The sequence below is a fragment of the Notothenia rossii genome (assembly GCF_949606895.1).
Source record: "Notothenia rossii genome assembly, chromosome: 7".
Lineage (NCBI taxonomy): Eukaryota > Metazoa > Chordata > Actinopteri > Perciformes > Nototheniidae > Notothenia > Notothenia rossii.
In genome coordinates this window covers 56,116,061-56,140,587 of record NC_136905.1, presented here as the reverse complement: position 1 = coordinate 56,140,587, position 24,527 = coordinate 56,116,061, and the positions used below count along the sequence as shown (strand labels likewise).

Sequence of the window (24,527 nt, the reverse complement as noted above, 5' to 3'; positions counted from 1 at the left end):
TGGTGTGTTCAATAAAAACATAAAAACATATAATTGTTTGTGTGGTTTTAGCTTAAGCAGACTGTGTTTGTCTATTGTTGTGACTTAGATGAAGATCAGAACACATTTCATGACCAATTTATGCAGAAATCCAGGTAGTTCCAAAGGGTTCATATACTTTTTCTTGCAACTGTATGTAGTAAAAGTGGTTATCGATTTTAGGAGAAAACCTGAGCAGCAGATGGCGGCAACGCAACCTCGCGTGACAGCCGCCGAAAAACCAAAGAAGAAGAAAAAAGCAGCCGAAGAGGAGGAAACACGTGATTCACGCTAACTGGAAGCAAGATGGCGGTGGTAGTGCGGAGCTTGCAAGACCAGCTTGAAAAAGCAAAACAAAGCCTGAAAAGTGTGGACGATAATATTCGTAAATTAACTGGACGTGACCCTAATGAATCAAGGTAAAGAAGAATAAAGCCGACTGATTATTTAGCTTTTGGGGGTGTGTTTAGAGTTAAGCTAAATAGCTAGCATCCAAATGAGTAGCGACGTGTGTTAGCATTAGTTGGCTAGCTAATTAGCAAACATAGCCACCTCGTTTGATTGTGTTGTGCTAGCTGACCCCACACCTGTGTCCAAACTAAAACATGACAAACACTACAGTCATAAACACTGCATGGAACACACAACTGGCTTAAACAGTGGAGTGGAATATCAAACGCAGTATGCTAACTATTGCTAGGCCCATAATGCGTCGTCCGGTGTCCTGCTTAGTTGAAGCGAATAGCACTGTTTCTAAAACGTTAGCATTACCAAGGAATCAATGCTCATCAAAACAGTTTCCGTTGGAGCTGAATTACCGGAACGAACAGGTTTCTGGTTCTCGCATGCACTTATCATGTGTATTGCTGTCTTTACAGACCGGGTCAGATCCGTCGGATGAGCGGCCCCATGGCAGGCCCCGGTGGAGGAGGTAGAGGCAGAGGGATGAACCTGCTCAGGTAACTACTACATTTTCATTCAGAAGGTTACTATCAAATGGTATGCAACCTTTGCGCTTTTTAATAAAATATCAAGCTTTTAAAATCGGGACCCCGCTTTGGAATTGTATTGCTTGAAATGTGAGAATTGTTTCACTTTTACTGCAATACAGGAGATATGTGATTGAAAATAGACAACAGGGTTTTTAATGAAGACATGTTTATGCTAGATGTATGTACATTGAAACTTTTAAATATGAATGAGTATAATATGTAACTATACTTTTCTAACTGCACCTCAAACTAAATCTTCTAAAACAACCATGAATTTCATTCATAATCTCTCTAAAATCATTTTTAATTAAAACTAATCACTGATCAGACATGTAGGATGTGCAATGCAATCAATACATTTTTGTATAGTCATGCATTTTTAGTGGTTTGAACTGAATGAATGAAAACCAATTGGGAATATTTAAGGTATTTCTAATTCTCATATACTTCATATTGAGTCTTCTATAGCTATCCTTTCTACAGTTTATTTAGTTATATTTGTGTGCAATGCCTTTTAAACATGCTACTGTAACAAACAATTTCCCGTCTCTGTGTATTTCCTCAGGCGTAGTCTCTCAGACATGGGAAGCAGCGCCCCCCCCGCCAAGCAGAGGGACATCGAAGGAGCCCTGCTCAGGTGAGATTTTTATTTAATTTTTTATACTTGTGTGTATTGAAGATCATATGTGCTGCAATCAAGCTTCTATTTTGTTGTTTTTTTCAATCCCCATCAACCTTCCATTGTATGTATGTAGATAGAAATCAGCCTCTATGGCTAATCTGTCACATTTACATGATGGACTCAATTGTTCATGTTAAATAATGTGTCTTATCCCTTCTTAATTACATAAATAGAAATATTGCTTTGATGTGATTTTAATTGAATCGCTTTTAATTCTTCGATTCAGAAATGCTCTTAGCAGAGATCACAGCTATGCTTTTAAATCACTTCTTAAAACTCATCTCTTTATTAAAGTCTTGAACTAAAAATGCCATGGCTCGGTTTTACTCAACCTCCATGTTTTATTTGTTTTTACTTTATTTAATTTTTTCCATTTTTACTATGTTGCTTTGGTTGAAATGTCGTATAGTTCAGTGTTAATTTCGTCAACGAAATCTGACGAAAAATGTTGGTCAACGACCTTTTTTACATGACTGAGACGATGACGAGTTAAAAATAGATTCTTGATAATACAAACTATGACGAAATGTATATTCAGTTTTCGTTGACGAGACGGGACTAATCAAATCAAGTTTTATTTATATAGCACATTTATAAACGATTTTTGGTCGAGCCAAAGTGCTGTACATAAAATAAAAAATAGCCTACATTAGATACACTTTACAGCTAATACAACAGCACAGATTGTTCAGAATATCAGTATGAGAAAAACAACACCCTCTATCCTTAGACCCTCACATCGTACAAGGAAAAACTTCCGGAGAAAACCCACAGTTTAAAGGGAAAAAATGGGAGAAACCTCAGGGAGAGCAACAGAGGAGGGATCCCTCTCCCGGGACGGACAGACGTGCAATAGATGCCGTGTGTAAATCGAAAAGATAATAGATTTTAGAGCATAGGTAGTTCAAATGTTAGGAAATGCATGTGTCTGTAATAAGAATATGAATCTACGAAGATGTCAACTACAATCCTGGGGGGAGCCTTCAGGGAAGCAGCATGGCGAGACCCAGGCAGGACCACAGAGACAGGTTTAGCCACGACCCGAAGTCCACGACTTAATCCAGAACTCAGGATAGAGGACACAAGACCACAAAAAGATGATCAGCCTCGACGCCGGATCCCGGCGTAGATATAGACACAAAACAAGAAAAAATGTGGCTGGGTTAATCGGAACAAGAGAATACACAGACAGACAGACGGAAGAACAAGCACTCTCTTAGAATAGGTTGAGGGCAAAGAGTAGCAAGTAAGAGAGTAAGAATCATAGGTGGAGAGTCACACTCGGGGTACAAGGTCCCCACTGGAGCCTTAGTTGGAAATAGATGAGAGATGGGGAGGTATGCTGTGTCTACGAATCGTAACATTCCCCGGCCTGTCTAAGCCACTCTGCAAACCGTTTCCCTCTAATAAAAGCTTGAGAGGTTAGAGAGGGAAAAGGTCTTGGACAAAAGTTATTCTTGATAAGATAAGTCTCGAAGGCCAGAGAGAAAAAGAGAGTTTTAAGTGTTGATTTGAAAACCCCCAGGGTCTGGGCCGACCTCAAATGGAGGGGCAAAATGTTCCAGAGCCTGGGGCCCGCTGCTGCGAATGCTCGGTGCCCTCGGGTTTTGGGCCTGGACTTAGGCACTATCAACAGCAACTGATTAGCCGACCTTAAGGCTCTGCCTGGGGTGTAGCGATGGAGGAGTTTCGGCTACATAGGCCGGAGCCAGCCCATTTAGGGCTTTGAAAACAAATAAAAGGAGTTTAAAATCTATTCTGAACCGAACTGGAAGCCAGTGTAGTGAGGCCAGAATTGGGGTGATGTGGTCACACTTTTTATGGCCAGTTAGAAGACGTGGAGCTGCGTTCTGCACTAGCTGCAGGCGTCTAATTGATGCCTGGTCCATACCCACATACAGAGCATTGCAGTAATCCAGTCTCGAGGTAACAAAGGCGTTAGTAACCCTTTCTAGGTCTTTAAAAGATAAAAACGACTTGGTCTTAGCCAATAGTCGTATTTAAAATTAAAAAAATAAAGCAGGTCTTGACTACGGTGCTGACCTGTTTATCAAATTTAAAAGCGCTATTGAAGGTCACTCCAAGGTTCATGACAGATGGGAAGAAGTACTCAGATCTTGTAGTTAAGTAAAGAAGTACCAGAGTGTATGAATACTCTGTTACAGTAAAAGTACTGCTTTCTAAATGTTACTCAAGTAAAAGTAGAAAAGTATTGGCATCAAAATATAGGTAAAGTACCGAAAGTAGTCATTATGCAAATTGGCCCATTTCAGAATAATATATATGATATGTTTTATAATGATTGATCATTAAAGTGTTTTCAAAGCTGGTAGAGGTGCAGCTAGTTTGAATGACTTTGTATACGGCAGGGTAGCTTGTGAATTTAATCCAGGTGGAACTAAAGTCTGATTTAACACTTGATTATTTTTCACATCATTCATCCACATCTGTAAAGTAACTAAAGGTATTAAATACATGTAGTGTAGTAAAAATACATCATTTACCTCTGAACTGTAGTGGAGTAGAAGTACTAAGTAGCAAAACATTTAAATATTCCAGTAAAGTACAAGAAACTCAACATTTCACTCAAGTACAGTTACAATATAATAACATAATTATATATATTTTATATTTATTTTACATTTAAATAAATAATGTTAATTTGTTTAGTTTTTCCCTTTTTTTTTTTTTAAATAACAAAAAGTACCGATAAGAATACCGTTAAAGTACCGGATCGATAAGAGTAGTAGCACCGTTAAAACCTTAACGATACGCATCCCTAGATATTACACAAGTAAAGTGTTGAGAGTGAAATGTTGCTTTATGAATTTCAACACTTGATGCTGTCACCTTGATTCTAATTTCAGATACCTGTATTTGACTAGCTGAATTGGTTTAAAGAGAGAAAACATTTTGACTAGAAGTTGACTAAAATGTAATGATTTTTCAGCGACTAAAACGTTTTAAGTTTTCGTCGACTAAAACTACGAAGGCTAGAAATGACTAAAATGTGACTAAAACTAATAACCATTTTCGTCTTAAGACTAAATAAAAAATTGCTGCCCAAATTAACACTGGTATCGTTTACGGGTTAGGGTGGGGATTTTTGACCTTGTGTTCTGTTGCCGCCTGGACGGCCTGTAAAGCACTTTTAACTTTGTTTTCAAAAGGGCTGTATAAATACTATCATTATTATTATTATTATTATTATTATTATTATTATTAAACGAGCAGCAGCAGCTGTATTTGCTTGTGTTGTGAAGTGTCTGTGTCTTACGGGTGTCTCATCTTGATGTCTAGGTTGGCGGGGGACCAGAGGGCCAGGAGAGACGTGCGCCACGACAGCGATGCCGAGGATGATGACGATGTCAAAAAGGTGAAAATACAGTTTATTTTACTCTGAAGTTAGCACTGTTGGTAAGTGCAGTCCGAGAGGGAGACAGGTATAAATGTCAAATCTAAAAGAAGTTATCAGAAAACGACATTCACGGTTTTAAGATAAGATGGACCTTTATTGATCCTCGTAGTGAAATGTAGCCGTCATAGCAACACAGATAGTACACACAGGATAATAAAAAAGGATAAACCTGTAGTAATAGTATGAATCGAAATGACATGAGTTAAACAGGTGAATGTACATTTATACAGAAAAAAGTGCTGAAGGACAAACGGAGATAACACATTGTTTCCCCCCCCTTCCCTCAGCCGGCGTTGCAGTCGTCTGTTGTAGCTACCTCCAAGGAGAGAACACGCCGAGACCTCATCCAAGATCAGACCATCGATGAGAGGGGCAAACAGAGGTAGACAAAAACTTGGTATTAAAAATGTAATCAAGGAAAAAACCGATGCTACACATTTGTCTATTTAATAAATGTATTTATTCATCAGGATGATATGGTGAATTGCATTTATTTTAGCCTCGTTAATCCTGACTTGACATTTCCAAACCGTGCTGTGTGGGAATGGCCCAAACTATAATTGTATTATTAAAGCACAGCTGGAAATATAATTTATTTTCTGTTCAGGAATCGGCGTATGTTCGGTCTGCTCATGGGGACCCTGCAAAAATTCAAACAGGAGTCAAACGTCTCCACAGATAAGGTGAGGAAAAAACACAGAATTCATGAGTGAACTTTTAAGCTGACGCCATTTAGTGGGGCAAGAAGAAACCCACCTATTGAGTAGTTAAGCCCTATAGCCCCCTATTAGGCATGGGCGGTATCATTTTTTTCATACCGTCATACCTTGCTGACATCATACCGTGGTATACGGTATATGACGGTATCAGTCCCAATTTAAGGGGTAATTTCTCCCCCCAAATTTTTTTTTACTCACTATATCAACAGCCCCACCAAAAATATTTTCCACCAGCCGCCACTGACGGTATGACTTGGGTCGACTTGAGTGAGGTGGCGTTCGGCGGCAAATAGATGTTTCGAACAGTATATTATATGTTTGGTGTAAAATGCAGCCCGAGCCGGTAGACGCTCGCAAAGTGCCGCGACGTGCGCGCAAGTGCAAAACAAGGGCTGCATACATGACACATTGTGCAAATGGCACATTTTGAGATCGGATACAGGACGCGCTTGTAGATGTCCGACGTTGTTTCCATAGTGAGCTAAGTTAACAATATATCATCATACATAAACATTTTCCGGGAGTAAATACTTGACTTATTGAATAAAGTTTGCTATATTCACGAACTAGTTTGGCAATATTATTCCGTGCATGTGTTAAAAACCTTATTTCCATTTGATTCATTGGATTACCCGCGTGAATGTTCAGCACGTAAATGCTTTCGTTTTTAAAACCGTCCGACCTCGACTACAAAACCATCAACCAGTTGCATAGGATTAAAAAATGTCAACACTCACTCACCCCGTCTTAAACATTCCCAAAGAAGTGCCTCTGTCTCTCGTTGTGCTGGATGAAGTCACTGGCGACGAGTAAACCCAAAATAGTCCCAAACAGGCGCAGAGGCATTTTTCTTTTTTACTAGTTGTCCGAGTTCGGGGCCGGCAAATGCTGCCGCCATCTTGCTCAGCTCTGTGCTGAGCTCTGAGAGCGGGAAAGACGGACTGCCCTCCCCTGCCCTCTGCTGGCGCGTGCTGTGCATTACAATCAATGTCGTCCCTGTCAAAACTCCGTGTCAGTGTAATAGAATGAAACGCATCTGTGATTTGGCGCACAGTCTGTGACGTCACGGTATTGAAAAACATACCGACGGTATTTCGAAATACCCTGGTATACCGTCATACCGCCCAAGCCTACCCCCATGAACATTTTTGTTCACGAAACTGTGTCTCAGGGCTTCTTAAAATGTATTAAACTATAAATGTGTCACTCACTTAACGGGAAGAAACTAAGATAACGGACGATATGAACAATTTTTACCCAAACAAAACACAAGTCTCACAAGGAGCATCTAAATGAGCCCTGAGCAAAAAAATGCTAACCCACTTAGCACAGAACTCTAGGTATAAATCGATCGATATACAGTGGGGCAAAAAAGTATTTAGTCAGCCACAAATTGTGCAAGTTCTCCCACTTAAAAAGATGAGAGAGGCCTGTAATTTTCATCCTATGTACACCTCAACTATGAGAGACAGAATGGGGGGAAAGAATCCAGGAAATCACATTGTAGGATTTTTAATGAATTAATTGGTAAATTCCTCGGTAAAATAAGTATTTGGTCACCTACAAACAAACAAGATTTCTGGCTCTCACAGACCTGTAAATTCTTCTTAAGAGCCTCCTCTGTCCTCCACTTGTTAACTGTATTAATGGCACCTGTTTTAACGCGTTATCAGTATAAAAGACACCTGTCCACAACCTCAAACAGTCACACTCCAAACTCCACTATGGCCAAGACCAAAGAGCTGTCAAAGGACATCAGAAACTAAATTGTAGACCTGCACCAGGCTGGGAAGACTGAATCTGCAATAGGTAAGCAGCTTGGTGTGAAGAAATCAACTGTGGGAGCAATTATTAGAAAATGGAAGACATACAAGACCATTGATAATCTCCCTCGATCTGGGGCTCCACGCAAGATCTCACCCCGTGGGGTCAAAATGATCACAAGATCGGTGAGCAAAAATCCCAGAACCACACGGGGGGACCTAGTCAATGACCTGCAGAGAGCTGGGACCAAAGTAACAAAGGATACCATCAGCAACACACTACGCCGCCAGGGACTCAAATACTGCAGTGCCAGACGTGTCCAGGCCCATCTGAAGTTTGCTCGAGAGCATTTAGATGATCCAGAAGAGGATTGGGAGAATGTCATATGGTCAGATGAAACCAAAATAGAACTTTTTGGTAAAAACTCAACTAGACGTGTTTGGAGAAAGAAAGAAGAGAAAGAATGCTGAGTTGCATCCAAAGAACACCATACCTACTGTAAAACATGGGGGTGGAAAAATCATGCTTTGGGGCTGTTTTTCTGCAAAGGGACCAGGACGACTGATCCATGTAAAGGAAAGAATGAATGGGGCCATGTATCGTGAGATTTTGAGTGACAACCTCCTTCCATCAGCAAGGGCATTGAAGATGAAACGTGGCTGGGTCTTTCAGCATGACAATGATCCCAAACACACCGCCCGGGCAACGAAGGAGTGAGAAGTAAGAAGCATTTCAAGGTCCTGGAGTGGCCTAGCCAGTCTCCAGATCTCAACCCCATAGAAAATCTTTGGAGGGAGTTGAAAGTCTGTGTTGCCCAGCGACAGCCCCAAAACATCACTGCTCTAGAGGAGATCTGCATGGAGGAATGGGCCAAAATACCAGCAACAGTGTGTGAAAACCTTGTGAAGACTTACAGAAAACGTTTGACCTCTGTCATTGCCAACAAAGGGTATATAACAAAGTATTGAGATGAACTTTTGTTACTGACCAAATTTTCCGCTATAATTTGCAAATAAATTCTTTAAAAATCAGACAATGTGATTTTCTGGATTTTCTTTTTCTCTCATAGTTGAGGTATACCTAGGATGAAAATTACAGGACTCTCATCTTTTTAAGTGGGAGAACTTGCACAATTGGTGGCTGACTCAATACTTTTTTGCCCCACTGTACTTATTGGATCTGCACAAACAAGCTTTGCTAACGTGATGAGATTCCACAGATTCCTGGAATTTAAGTATCATGACTGATGCGGCTTTCACACCAGCGCTTATCCCGTTCTAACTCCGTGTTAGAGCTTTTCTGGTTCAGCTCCGGTTTCCCCTTTCTGCTCCCGTTTTGTTCACACCGCCCAGAGCCCGACTGGTGCTGCAGCTGCTGCGTCATGACGTCACCGTTTACATGCTGATTTGCTCCCCAACGGCGTTACGGCGCTCACTACTACTACTACTACTACTACTACAACAACAACAACAACAACAACAACGGGGGACTGCGTTGGGTCGACGATCGTGTTGCTTTTAATCATATTAATTGATTTAATTAATATGGCTTCGCCAGATTAAATTAAATAACGACTTCTCCAACCTTATACTTTCCTCCAGAGTGCTGTGCTTCATTGTTTATTAATGTGTTTCAGCGGCATTTACCGACAGCTGCAGTGCTGCTCTTCCATGGGAGTTTATTCTCCTGTTAGGTCCGGGTTAGCTAATACTTTAGAGCGGCCGCTGTAAAGTAGGCCTATTCACTGTCTGACTGTCACACAAGCAGCTGATACATATCCCCAATTCCCCATAAGTGAATGTGTGTCAGTCTGAATTGACGCTGTTTGGCATCACAACGCTGATATGAAAGTCTCTCTGGTATAAAATAGGTGATGTTAGCATAGCAACTGAAGCTAATCTGAATATCTTGACTACTTGTTGCTATCCTATTGTGGCATAAGCCGTTTTCTACAGGCACATTTCGCTGCGTATTTTTCATTATGATTCTACTTGTGATAGTCGGACAATACAAACTTTGCAGCCCATGTATTGATTCCATCCGATAGCTGCTATAATACAAAACAAAACGTCTGCCTGCTCTCCACAATGATCAATAACAGCGAACGGATGGTCAAAGTAAGGTACAAATAAACAAAATCACACGAAGCCTGGTTAGTGTTGCCTGACTTTATAAAGTGTGTGGTTGCCTTCTAGTCACTTTGCTCAGCGCGACTGCTTGTAGGCAGGCATGACGACACTCTTCAGTCGACCCATGTTCAGGGGCCTCATTTATAACGCCGTGCGTAGGATTCACGTGGGAAGGTTGCTTACGTAGTAGAAATCCAAAAAATAGGTACAGAAATCTTCCGACATTTTCCGATTCACCAAACATTGCGTACCGGTGAGGAAAGTGCGTACAGCACTTCCTACGCCGGTTTCCCTTTTTATAAATCACAATCGACTCGACAGCTTTTGCGGGCTTCACGTAACGCCCATATTTGCCTATAAATAGTCAAAGAAACGCCCATTCATTCATTTTGACTGACTTTATGAAGAAGATAGCCGGAAATGACGACGGAACAGCTAAAAAAGACATCTCACACCGTGTCAGATTTTGGTTATTTTGGGGAGGTTGAGATAAATCATTGTTTGGTGGATGCAGTTTGAACCAGAGTAGCAGCATGGAGGTCGGATCGTCAACAAAATAAATAAATAAGTGGTCCGAAAAAGGTTCATGACAAAAAAAATACACATAGCCTTCCTCAGGCAGTGTGTTTGTACCGGGGACTGAGTCGCAAACAGGCGTTTGTTTAATCATTTTAAGATTGTCTTTGATCAATGTTTGAAAAATGAATTCTTCATATACGATAACTGAGAGATAACATTTTATTTATGGTATTATTTCCACATATTTCTCTTCATTCTTCCTTCTGCCAACGGTGTCGCAGTTTCTCGTCTCTCCCGTTTTTGTGCTTAGTGCGTACGCATGGGTTAGAGTTTGCGTGGAGGACCGCACGTTTTTCCGTCAAGTTAGTATTTTATAAATCGCAAACATTGCGTAGAAACTGGCGTATGCCATTTTTTGAGCATATATCCCCTTTATAAATGAGGCTCCAGGGGAGGTGGGTTTAGTTTCCTGCACGCCTCGACGTAAGAGAGACGTAAGCGGCGCCGCATCTTAGCTCCGGAATCTTGCTTCTAGACCGAACAGCTTTAGGTAGCAAAAAACGGAGATATGCTCACCTTTTGCTGTTATTCGGATCAAAAGTTGTGTTCTATTGCATTAAAACGAGAAACGTGGCTGAAGGTTAATCCAATGTGTCTTTGACATAAAAAAGGAATTATGGATTATTAATACTTTTTTCATATTAACTGCTAATGATAACTTCCAGAGTGTACGATAGCTTCCTGTTTTGGCTACGCGTCTCTCTAGGTCCTTATTTGGTAACGTGTGTGTGTGTGTGTGTGTGGAACTTCCCCTCGATTCCATTGGCTCTAACGGTTAAAAAGAGATGTCAATCATCAGAATCGACCTAGGGGGGCCAGAGATATGGAAAATCAGTGCATGATATTAAGGATTTTGGGACTGTGGGCCATCTAAGCTAATTTACAGATGGCCCTGAGCCCAATAGAGATTGCCCTGAAAAATGCGCGCGGACGAAATGACGCACGAAGGGTTTGGGGGTCCTCCCCCTAGAACATTTAGATTTTTGCAAGTCTTAGATGCTGTCTGGTGCATTCTCTAGACTGAATTATAAGATGAACCACCACAATATTATATTGTACAATTTAAATTGTATTCTTCATTTCACTTGTTTGTTTGTGTTTGCTCGCTTGCATGCCCTGCATAGCTATAAGACATACTTAAGTTGTTGGTCAAGACACTTTCCATCTGATGAAGGCAAATGCCTTCCCAGATGTAAAAAAGTAGAAAACTTTACATTCAGTTATAACTGCCAAAACAAACATTATTTACACTATTATGGCCCCTGTTAAAAATGTTTGTAATGTTATCTACTGTAAGTTGGTCGAACGAATGCCTCCTCATCCGGAAGCTGACCGAGCAGACCCGATCAGCAGTCGAGAAGAGCCGAGCAGCAAACAAAATGGCGACGTCAGAGTTCCCGGGTTATGTCTTGAAAGGATCCGTCTTGTGTAAATATGACATCACGTTCTCGTTGTAACTCTCGTTGTAATCGGAGCGGCTCGGAAATACATCTGCAGCAGTAACATGTTGCAACATAAACATTAATGCAGCAGCAATATTAATAGAGAAACATCAGACATAATAGTAAAACACTGAAAGGGAACATTTTATTGCACCAGGAGCTATCTTCGGACTTTTACTGCGACAACGTTGACTTGCCTGTGAATAAAAAATAAACCATAGTGTTGGTGATCTACAGTGTTGTCATTCTTCTTTGAAAAGCAAGACCGCTAACACCCTATTTCAGCAATCACACTCCCTGTCATTGACATCATTAATAGATAGTTTAGCTTCTCACCATCATTTGCTGTGGCCCACTGATGTTAACGATCGTAACTGAAAGGCTGCCTTCCAAAAGTAAACATTCAGCAACGTGACTTGCAAACTCTCGCGGGAGTTTTACACAAGACGGATCCTTTCTAGCCATAACGAGTTCCCGTTTGCCGGCAAATCTAAATCTCTTCGGTCAAAGTGTCAGGTCAAAATTATTTCCCTTTAGCGCAATACCGCTTCAGTTGCGCCACTTATGTGACAGACAAGAAGAGTATGTGACAGACAAGAATAGTCAATTCTAATTAGTGGTGGACGATAATTATCGGCCCGATAATTATCCAGGGCTCGACATTAACGATGGCCCGGGGCCATCTAGTATTTAGCTCGGGCAATGAAGCCTCACTTGCTGGTTGCCCGATCGGGCAATCTATTATGCCAGTATCGTGCAGCTCGCGGATCCAGTAATGAGTGACCCGACAGTAAAACTAAACATCTATAACTAGTTTAGGTAGTTTGAGAGGTAATTAAAATAGCTACGTGTGATATTCTAACCTGGTGTGTGTTTTGTCCGCTTACCGCTGCATGTGATCATGCAGAGCTGAGTGTCGACTCGTCAGCAGCAGCTGATCTCTCTCTCCTGCCAGATTAGACTTTACTCGTGTTTATGTCCATTTCAGATCCAGCTAGTTCTAGCTAATGATATGACTACCTGCTTATTAAAAGACACCTAAACAATAAGTGTCGCTATGCAACTGGGTGAGGCCACAAAGTATAGCGCAGCATTATGCATTTGTTTACATGCCCACCGGAACCCCGAGGCATTACCAACAGATCAACGCACAATCAACCCATAGATGACATCTCTTTCTCCACATTAAGTGTTAGACATTAGAATTGACTATTCTTGTCTGTCACATAAGTGGCGCAACTGAAGCGGTATTGCACTAAAGGGAAATTATTTTGACGGAAGAGATTTAGATTTGCCTGCTAACGGGAACTCTGACGTCGCCATTTTGTGTGCTTCGCGGATGCGCTCGGCTCCTCTCGACTGCTGCTCGGGTCTGCTCGGTCAGCTTCCGGATGAGGAGGCATTCGTACGACCAACTTACAGTAGATAAAATTACAAACATTTTTAACAGGGGCCATAATAGTATAAATAATGTTTTGTTTTGGCAGTTACAACTGAATGTAATGTTTTCTACTTTTTTTACATCTGGGAAGGCATTTGCCTTCATCCGATGGAAAGTGTCTTGACCAACAATTTAAAGGCCCAGTGAAGTGCATGTTTTTGCACCAAAATGAAATGGCAGTTTCATTCCTTACATATCATTGTGCCTGTTCATGGCTAAAATAATTTTTAATAATTCATAATTAATGAATTAATGAATTATTAATTTTGCCGTCTGAGCCTAACGGAAGTTGCAGACGATAGTGGCTGTGACGTCACAAGATGTACCCAGTTGCGATTGTAAACATGGCGGAGACTCTGGAAAGTGATACTAGTGTGAGAGAAATGATTGATTTGGACAGCTTTTCGGACAGGATAGATGAGGAAAGTGATCAATCTGGTGCACTTTGAGGGCAACATTAAGAGATTTATGGATACAGCTCTCAACACTCATATGAAACATATATTTCAATAATCAAAAAACATTGGAAGGATTTCTTAACCTATTTTATACAACTAATATTACATAGATGGAAATATTTGTTTACATAGATGACCAAACCCACTGAGATAACTTAGGCTACAGTTTACCTCCCTGAGCTGACGTTATCTCTCTCAGTCCCACAGGAGAGCACTCTCCCTCTCCTTATTGTTCAAACAGCTAATCTCCGTTAGCTCCGAGCTAGCACCAGATGCTAACAACAACCCTGTAACTCTCTCAGTCTCTCTCTCTCTCTCTCGAATCGACCAGTGGCCTTTATTTATCATGATCAATCAAAGAATCTACGAAACAATGACACCAGCCAGGCTCACCTTCATCTTTTGGGAACAGAAACATCGCCACTTCGGCAGACTTGACATTACTACAGCCAGCGGCAATGCATCGTTTCCCCTGTGTTTTTCATCCCTCTTTCTTCACTGTCGCCTCCATTGTCAGGTTTTCTCGATTGGCAATCACTTCCAGTCGACTCGGACACACTTTCCAGGAAAATACTAGCTCAAAAACGTTGAGAAATTCGACTTTGAAAAAGAGAAAAAATTAACGGTGGTGAATGTAAACAGTGCGGCGGCGTCCATCTCGTGACGTCACGCAGTAGATCGCAAGCCACGCCCACGAAGGCGAAGGTCGACTGCAGATTTCCCCGGAAAATTCAAAACTCGTCAAATTCGTTGCTATTCCAACATCTTTTGATATGGGTTCCAATGGACAATTTTGGTCATTACTATACGTATTAGCATAACAGATCATGCACAGGTGCACACTTCACAGGGTCTTTAAGTATTTCTTATAGCTATGCAGGGCATGCAAGCGAGCAAACAAGAACAAACAAACATATGAAATGAAGAATAAAATTGAAATTGTACAATATAATATTGTGGTGGTTCATCTTATAATTCAGTCGAGAGAATGCACCAGACAGCATCTCAGACCTGCAAAAATCTAAATTTTCTACGGGGAGGCCCCCAGAACCCTTCGTGCCATTTCGTCGGTGCGCATTTTTCAAGGCAATCTCTATTGGGCTCAGGGCCATCTGTAAATTAGCTTAGATGGCCCACAGGGCATGCCTAACTCATGCCTGGCTGTGACGTAAAATGGTGTGCGGCCGTGAAGCCAGGACAGTAAACAAACATGTCGTCGTTAGTATGGGACTATTTCAAAGTTTCAGAGTTAGATAGTTCGCTTGCTATTTGTATTAACAAATGCAATGCAGAAGTTCCACGAGGAGGGAAAAAGGCAACGAGCTAAAATACTTCCAACCTGATTAGTCACCTGAAACATCGCCATCGCTACGATGGTGTGTTAAAAGCGTACGAAGACGCCTGCGCTGCTAAACTATCGGCGAATCCAAAGCCAGCTGCAAAGGCACCGGGGCTTTTACCTATCGACGAGGCTTTTGAAAAAGGCAAGAAGTTTGCCAGAGACGACCCCAGGGCTAAAACGAGGAAAAAACTACAGGTACATTTAATATATATATATATTATATTATTATCAGTTATCGGTATCGGTCTTGAGAAGCAGGAAGGTATCGGTTTCAAAAAAACAATATCGTGCATCCCTAATTCTAATGTCTAACACTTAATGTGGAGAAAGAGATGTCCTGTATGGGTTGATTGTGCGTTGATCTGTTGGTAATGCCTCGGGGTTCTGGTGGGCATGTAAACAAATGCATAATGCTGCGCTATACTTTGTGGCCTCAACCGGTTGCATAGCGACACTTATTGTTTAGGTGTCTTTTAATAAGCAGGTAGTCATATCATTAGCTAGAACTAGCTGGATCTGATCGATATGGACACAAACACGAGTGAAGTCTAATCTGACGGGAGAGAGAGATCAGCTGCTGCTGACGAGTCGACACGCAGCTCTGCATGATCACATGCAGCGGTGAGCGGACAAAACACACACTTCAGGTTAGAATATCACACGTAGCTATTTGAATTACCTCTCAAACTACCTAAACTAGTTATAGATATGTTTAGTTTTACTGTCGGGTCACTCATTACTGGATCCGCGAGCTGCATGATATTGGCATAATAGATTGCCCGATCGGGCAACCAGCAGGTGAGGCTTCATTGCCCGAGCTAAATACTAGATGGCCCCGGGCAGTCGTTAATGTCGAGCCCTGAAAATGCACACAAATGACCCCAGACGTGTTTTTTTAATTTATTTTTTAAATCTCTCTAAAAAGGTCAAATTTCACTTGTTTGGCATCAATCTTGATACAGGGTACTTATTATATGTTATAGTTTGGATTCCTAAAGCTTTTAGTCTCCGATCCCATCATTCAAGGGTGGTTTTCACTATAAGTAATGTGTTGTTTTTTTGGACGGACACAATCATTTAAAAATGTTTTACTATGTTCAATCCAAATTTACTTTAAAATAAAAAAAAATCTATATTGATTCTGACTTTTCTACATCCAACTCACAGGTTTATCATGGCTTTGAGAAAAAAGATGATTAATTCACCCCTTTTAGAAGGGAAGTTATGGTAATTTGTTCTGGGAATGTCACTTTCGAGCCTGAGACCTGAAAAACAGGCTCAGGGCTTAACAGGTTAATAGAAGAAAGTATTTTTGTCATCAAACGAGGCGAAGACAACAAAAACATTTTAATCAGTTTAAAGCTTTCACTTATTTAGATGATCACTTATTTCTGAATAAAGAAATCGGAGCCTTGGTGTCACAGTTGAATTGATATAAGAGACAGTTTACATTAATCAACATATTAAAAACTTGTGAATATGCTCTAATTAGCCAAAAGGCTAGTCTTCACCGATAGTCCCTTTGCCAGATGGTGATACACATCCTAAAAGCAAGAATAAAAATACCACTACATAAAATGTACATATTTACAATAGACGACATCACTGAATACAGAGGCCTGTACTACGAAGCCGGTTCAACATAACCTGGATATGTTTGAGTTAGCCGGTTGGCCTAATCCAAAACATACGCGCTAAGCTGTCCTACGACGCGGGTTATCAAGTGGATCGCTCAAGCCAGCCGTGCCCTATCTAGTTAGGTGCGTGTTCACATGAAAGGGGTGGTATTTGGAGCATTCCAATCACAAACATGGACAAGCGTACTGACAGCGCAGCGTCATACTTCCTGAATGAAAAGTGAACTTCAATATTAGTCAAATGTGAAGAAGTTAAACTTGAAACATTCATGACTTAAACACTTTATCCAGGATAAAAGCCACATTTGCAAGGTGTCACAGCTGGTAAAAGAAAAAGTGTTTCAATGCGTACATTAACCGGTTTATGATATCACTGCCCCGTCTAAGACACGATCTGACTTTAATTACGTGTGTGTGTGTGTGTGTGTGTGTGTGTGTGTGTGTGTGTGTGTGTGTGTGTGTGTGTGTGTGTGTGTGTGTGTGTGTGTGTGTGTGTGTGTGTGTGTGTGTGTGTGTGTGTGTGTGTGTGTGTGTGTGTGTGTGTGTGTGTGTGTGTGTGTGTGTGTGTGTGTGTGTGTGTGTGTGTGTGTGTGTGTGTGTGTGTGTGTGTGTGTGTGTGTGTGTGTGTGTGTGTGTGTGTGTGTGTGTGTGTGTGTGTGTGTGTGTGTGTGTGTGTGTGTGTGTGTGTGTGTGTGTGTGTGTGTAAAAAAAAAAGATATCATATGAATGATAATGGGACACATCGACGTCTGCACTCAGTGCCGTGGACTGTACTTAATGTTACTTTGATCCGGTTACTTATGTTGTGGCAGATATTTAATAAAGCTTTCTTAACGCTAATGTTATAATAGTCAGATTGCTCTGAAGATGGGAGGTGATATTCTATTAATGTTCACGTTCACACAGTCGGGGATCTTTGCCGGCCGTCTTTCCTTCAACTGCAGTTTTCCTGTATTTCCTTTATCCTGTAATATGACTTGATCGCTTTAAACTCCGCACACTGAGCTCTGATTGGTCAGCAGGCAGTGCTTTCACTGAGTTGAGCTCTTAGCCTGCAACCTAACCTGCTCCGGAGCAGGTTAGCCGCTCAGCATAAGTTACCATGGAGATCTAGCCCGCAAAAAAGAGAACCAGCTTCGTAGGACCGGAAACCCTGAGTTTTCCCTGAAATTACGGCTAAGCGAAAATTCTACTTCGTAGTACAGGCCTCTGGTAAGGAGCCAGTCATAAAGAACACATTCACAATACGCACTCCACACATCAGTGTTGACACTGTTGGTTGTCAATGAGCCACTTTTTAACACTGTGCTTGAATGAGTAGTAGGATGAGGACTCTCTTATAGATTGTGGTATTCCATTGATGGGATGCGTTGAATGAAAAGACTGCCTGGCTGAATGCACTTTTTCTAAATGGGATGGTGTAGTGCAATGTTTTTCTGTTTCGTAAAGCACAGTGTAAAAATGTGACTCTTGTGCAATAGAACTGTGCTGACCAATTCCCATCTTAAGCATGTCTCTGTCTATCTTCTTCCAACAGCTAAAGCGTCGCACAGAGATCGAGCAGAAGCTCGAGGTTCAGGCAGAGACTGAGAAAAAGAAGGTGGAGACTGACAAGAGGGAGCTCTTCGAGGAGAGGAGAGCCAAACAGACTGAGCTGAGACTGCTGGAGCAGAAAGTGGAATTAGCTCAGCTGGTAAGCAAATACTCAAAAACCATTTCAGAGCCAGTAGAAACCAACCAACATGCCTTTTTAGCAATTTAAAAAGTTTGTTTAGGTTTGGTTATTGTCCGAAAAAGGAAGTAGTGCAGGGATGATGGATTTCTTTTGGCTGTCCTTGATGTTGGCATCGCAACAACGTATCCTTTGTCAAAAAGCAATGGATATTTTGGAATATTATGATAACATATGTTTGTTCATCATAATAATCTCTACATATAAAAGCGAACGCTAGGATATACAGGACTGTCTCAGAAAATTAGAATATTGTGATAAAGTTCTTTATTTTCTGTAATGCAATTAAAAAAACAAAAATGTCATACATTCTGGATTCATTACAAATCAACTGAAATATTGCAAGCCTTTTATTATTTTAATATTGCTGATTATGGCATACAGCTTAAGAAAACTCAAAAATCCTATCTCAAAAAATTAGAATAGTTCCTCAGACCAAGTAAAAAAAAAAGATTTATAACAGCAAAACACAATCAAACATTTGAAAATGTCCATTAATGCACTCAGTACTTGGTTGGGAATCCTTTTGCACGGATTACTGCATCAATGCGGCGTGGCATGGAGGCAATCAGCCTGTGGCATTGCTGAGGTGTTATGGATGCCCAGGATGCTTCAATAGCGGCCTTTAGCTCATTAGCATTGTTGGGTCTGGTGTCTTTCAGCTTCTTCTTCACAATACCCCACATATTCTCTATGGGGTTCAGGTCAGGGGAATTTGCAGGCCAATCGAGGACAGTAATGCCATGGTCAGTACACCAGTTACTGGTGGTTTTGGCACTGTGGGCAGGTGCCAGATCATGCTGGAAAATGAATTCCTCATCTCCATAGAGCTTTTCAGCAGACGGAAGCATGTAGTGCTCTAAAATCTCTTGGTACACAGCTGCATTTACTCTGGGCTTGATGAAACACAGTGGACCAACACCAGCAGCTGACATGGCTCCCCAAACCATCGCTGACTGTGGGAACTTCACACTGGATTTCAAGCAACTTGGATTTTGCTCCTCTCCAGCCTTTCTCCAGACTCTGGCGCCTTGACTTCCAAATGAAATACAAAACTTGCTTTCGTCTGAAAAGAGGACTTTGGACCACTGTGCAACTGTCCAGTGCTTCTTTTCCTTAGCCCAAGTCAGACGCCTCTTCCGTTGTCTTGAGTTCAGAAGTGGCTTGACCATGGGAATACGGCTATTGTAGCCCATTTCCCGGACACGTCTGTGAACAGTGACTTTTGATACCTGGACTCCAGCTTCAGTCCACTGTCTTTGAAGCTCCCCCAAATTCTGGAAGCGACTCTTCTTCACAATGCTGTTAAGGCTGCGGTCATCTCTCTTGGTTGTGCAGCGTTTCCTGCCACATTTCCCCCTTCCAACAGACTTTTTGTGGATGTGCTTTGAAACTGCACTCTGTGAACAGCTTGCTCTTTGAGAAATTTCTTTTTGTGTCTTACCCTCCTGATGGAGGGTGTCAATGACGGTCCTCTGGACAGCAGTCAGATCAGCAGTCTTCCCCATACTTGTGATTTAGTTTACTGAACCAAGCTGAGTGTTTTTCAAGGCTCAGGAAACCCTTGCAGGTGTTTCGAGTTAATTAGACGATTCAAGTGATTCGTTGAACACCCTACTAGTATACTTTTTCATGATATTCTAATATTTAGAGATAGGATATTTGAGTTTTCTTAAGCTGTATGCCATAATCAGCAATATTAAAATAATAAAAGGCTTGCAATATTTCAGTTGATTTGTAATGAATCCAGAATGTATGACATTTTTGTTTTTTTAATTGCATTACAGAAAATAAAGAACTTTATCACAATATTCTAATTTTCTGAGACAGTCCTGTATATATATTAGGGCTGTCAGTTGATTAAAATATTTAATCGCGATTAATCGGTTTTATCTGTTCTAAATGTTCCTTAGAGCAGGGTTTCCCAGAGTGGGGGTCGCGACGAGTGGGGGTCGCGAGATGATAACAAAATGAAAAAAAAAAATGTATATAAAAAAATTGATTAGCACCCCTCCCCCCCGTCAACAGGGGGTCGCCAGTCTCTGGCACTGTTATTTTGGGGGTCGCGGGCTGAAAAGTTTGGTAACCCCTACCTTAGAGGGATATTTTTCTAGTTTTTAATACTCTTATCAACATATGAGTGGACAAATATGCTTTATGCAAATGTTTGTTTATTATCATTTAATCAATGACAAATATTCTAATGAAAATTAAACACAACAATCTCTGAACATTACACATATCCGCCTCAATTCAACCTGGAACTTCTCATACAATAGTGTGTGTGTGTCGTGTCATGTTGCGTGCACTGAGTGTGCTGACTTTTCATACAATGTCCCACTGTCTGGCTACCTGCATAAAGTCAAGTGCTCGGCGCAGTTGTCGGCGAAATGCCGCTCCTCTCTTTTCATTGAAACAGCTCCTTATATCCGTTAGCGCAGCTAGCTAGCACCAGATGCTAACAAAAACAATACACGTAAGGTGTGCCCGTTCTCTCTCTCTCTCTCTCTCTCTCGCGCCACACATACACACACCCTCCCGGTCTTCCTGATGGCCAGTCGGTGCCTGCCAGTGAGCGTGGAAGAGTGGTCTGCCACAAGCGGACGGCAGGAGCGGGGCTGTCAGCATCAGCTTGGAGATGGTATTTTAAACTCGATGCGCTCTGAAACTACGGGGCGGCCAAGGACAAAAAATACACATGCGTTAATCGCATAATTATTTCTTGCGTTAGCGCGTTATTAACGCGTTAACTTGACAGCCCTAATATATAATATATATAATAATATAATAAACTACATCAGTCAGATGACTTCACGTGACCACCCCAAGCTAAAGGAGGCTAGCGTTCAATGACTTTCAGCAGTCTCATTTAGCCATTTGTTACCAACCATAATTTAAGTGTAATTTAAGTCGGGTATTTACTGACGTTATCAGTCGGGTATTTACTGATGTTTTTTTATGTTGTAAAACAAAACTTAAAAATCTCCCCAGCTTGAGTTAACCACAGACCTGTGGTCAGGCATCTAACCCAAAAAAAACATTGATTTTGACACAAGGGAATATACAGTGCTTGACTGCTAATGCATTGTTGTTATGTTATGTTTGTGACTGTATACAAAACAAATGTCAGAGTTTGTCCTTTGCCTGTTTTTTACATTGTCTTTCCTCCATCCACAGCAAGAGGAGTGGACCAGCCACAACAACCATCTGGTGAAATACATCCGCACCAAGACCAAGCCTAACATATTTTATGCGCCTGGGAAAATGTGCTCCGCCACACAGAAACTCCTCGACGAGTCCACCAAGAAACTCAATGGTGAGTAGGGGGCTTCTTTGCTAAAGTTTATGAGTTTACATTTTTGGTTCTTGTAGTAGCCAAAATACTTTTTTTACCTATTTTATTTTTCTATTGATTTGTTTGGACTGCAGATGTTGTATTTTGTTATTACTTCTGTCAATTGTCCTCTTGTTCACACATGTATAGAGGGCTTTTGGAGACGGAAAGGGCAGGCTCAGACATTTTCTAATGTTTCAAGGTCCTAATTTAATCAAATATTTTTGTACTTTATTTAACGATACAATTATTGGAAATCTTTATTGTTTCGGGAGTGTTTTTGACCGTGTCATTGTAACGGGCCAAAGCAAAACAAATTATTAAATGTTTATTTGTTACATCTCCTTTTAAAATACATAATTTTTTAATCTGTAACTTCTTGTTCTTTTTGTTTTTCTACAGCTGTGTTTGATGAGAGGCGTGAGGCTTTTGCCGAGCACCTCAGTAAGATGGAGTCCCGCCCCCGGCGGCAGCCAAACCGCGACCAGGACGGCAACACCACGGGAACGGACCGCCCGGCGGAGGGTAAGCCAGCAGGTCAGGTAGTCAAGGTGACAGGTAACAGGGGGGATGCAGAGATGGAGGAAGACGATGAGGAGGATGAGGAGATGGAGGAGAGGGATAAGGAAGGGGCTAAAAAGCAGATTATTATGGAGGAGGGGGAGAAGGAAGTGTTGCAGAAGGTTGAGGAAGAGGTAGAGGGGATGGAGTTGAGTGAGGATGTTAGGAAAGTGGATGAGGAGAAGAAGGAAGGAGAGGGGGGGGTTAAAGCTGTAGAGGAGAAGGAAGAGAAGGAGGCAAGCCCAGGGTCAGAGGAGATGGAGGGGGAGGGAGAGAAACAGAAACAGAAAGAGGACAGGACTATGGTAGACGAGGGGAATGCAGAGAAAAATCTCCCAGAGATACAGATTGAAAAGCCCCAGGAGACCCCGTCCTCCGAACCAAGCGCACCCAGCCAAGCAGCAGACAACGGGCCCCAGCCCCCCCCCATCCTCCCTGCGGAGGAGCTAGCAGAAAAGCCCTCCGAGATCCCAGAACCACAAAAAGCCTCCGTGGCTCCCGAACAGGAAGTGAGCACGTCTGGCCTCGTGCTGCAGAACTCAGCCGCTGAGAGCCACACTGCGGAGGGGAAACCGGAGGAGGCTCCTCAAAAACCAGCCGAGTCCCAGGAGGCCCCCGCCATCACCCCCTCACCCGCAAAGAAGGGAGAGGAGGGCGGGAGAGGCAGGAAGAAGGCAAAGGAGCCAAAGAAGAGTCGCAACACCTCCTCTTCGTCCTCGGGCTCCTCCTCCAGCGGGAGCTCGTCCTCTTCCTCCGGGTCCAGCCACTCCTCGTCTTCCTCCTCTTCTTCATCCGCGTCGTCAAAGAGCCGCAGTCGAGACCCCACTAAGCGCAAGAGGAGGCCGTCGGCGAGGGACAGGAAGAAAGGGGAGGAGAGGAGTCAACGCAAGAGAGGGGGGAGCAGCGGAGGAGGGAGGGACTCAAAGGCGTCCAAGGAGAAGAAGAAGAGGAGGAGCGATGAAGGGAGGGGCAGGTCCTCCCGCGGCGATAGGGAGCATAAAGATAGAGACAGGAAGGACAAGAGACGCTAATCTGCTTCTCGTTCAGCTGTACGGTGACGCTGGCACACTGAGGGGCAATCAACTTCACTTAACTACACATAACGTTTTTAAACTAGCATTTTCCATTAAAATGCCACTTAAAGGCCTTTGGAGGATTTTTCTCCAGCGTAGGGATTTAAAAGTTGATAGAATTGGAGGATAAGTGCTTATAATTTCCCTTTTTTATATTTGGCAAAAGAAGTGTACCTGATTGGACGCCTTGCCAGGGCCAGATTAGCCAGGGTATTCGAAACACTTGGCTTTTAAAAGGCTCTCTGGACAGATGGTGTTGAATGTTCTCCATCATAATGTCATAGGCTGGGGTTGCCGGTGGTTACGGTAGCACCATTCACTCACAGTACTGTTGTTTTTAAGTCGATGTGACAATGCTGTCAATCCACGTTTATTTGATTGTTGAATCAATGTGAAAGCCCTTGTACCTTCACCCTGCGGGTACATGTGTGATTTGCTGGTTTTTGAAAGTGTTTTTCCATTTTTTGTATGAACTGATAATCTGCTTCAAATTAAAGGTGAGATATTGGTGGAAATAAGTGTGATGTGCTTTTATTGAAATCATATTAAGGCTGGGACTGCTTAAATGATCTCCCATTAAATATTTAGGTTAAGTGTCAAATCACCAGGGGTTAAGGTAACCTCTTCAAATGTATGTTCAACAATCCATAAAACAAAACATTTATTAACATTAAGCTAAAACGGAAAAGCATAAAATACACTCTTAAAATAAAAGCTTAGAGCAAGAGATGTTTTGGGATTGTAGCTTGTCTATTAATTTAAAAAAAGGAAATGTCAACTGTTATCATTCTGTCCGTAGATCACATTTCTTTCTTTGTAAAGTCTGCATCTTAAGGTGATAAATCAAAATGTCTCATTCTAAAAGCTTTCAAAATGTGATCATAGAAGTTTTGGAAAGTAACTCAGCACATCTACTGAAGTATCGAACACAGGTAAAACGATGAGGTGTTTATAAGATGAAGTATTGTACTTATTACATTACTTTCAATACAACCAATAAAGATTTAAACAAGCCCAAGAGTTTATACAAATGTTGGTTACAAATTAAATGTAACGAGAAAACAGTTTAGACAGATTTAATTGGCATCTATAAACATGAACATTGTTTAAGGTCTTTATTTTCTGCATTGGGTACTTTAAATTTCAAGTGCATTGAAGTATTTTTACAGTGTGGTATTTCGACTTTGCTATCGGATCTGAATACTT

General features: G+C 41.7%; 1 protein-coding gene across 1 annotated transcript; it reads left to right on the top strand.

The window, feature by feature from the left end:
* Positions 1-272: 272 nt before the first annotated feature.
* Positions 273-23,839, top strand: pnn (pinin, desmosome associated protein). Its single transcript, XM_079692213.1, has 9 exons — positions 273-437; positions 897-977; positions 1,576-1,647; positions 4,993-5,068; positions 5,398-5,492; positions 5,718-5,793; positions 18,159-18,314; positions 21,531-21,669; positions 22,090-23,839. The coding sequence occupies exons 1-9, from the start codon at positions 325-327 to the stop codon at positions 23,277-23,279; spliced, it is 1,998 nt and encodes a 665-aa protein (XP_079548339.1). The 5' UTR covers positions 273-324; the 3' UTR covers positions 23,280-23,839.
* Positions 23,840-24,527: the final 688 nt, after the last annotated feature.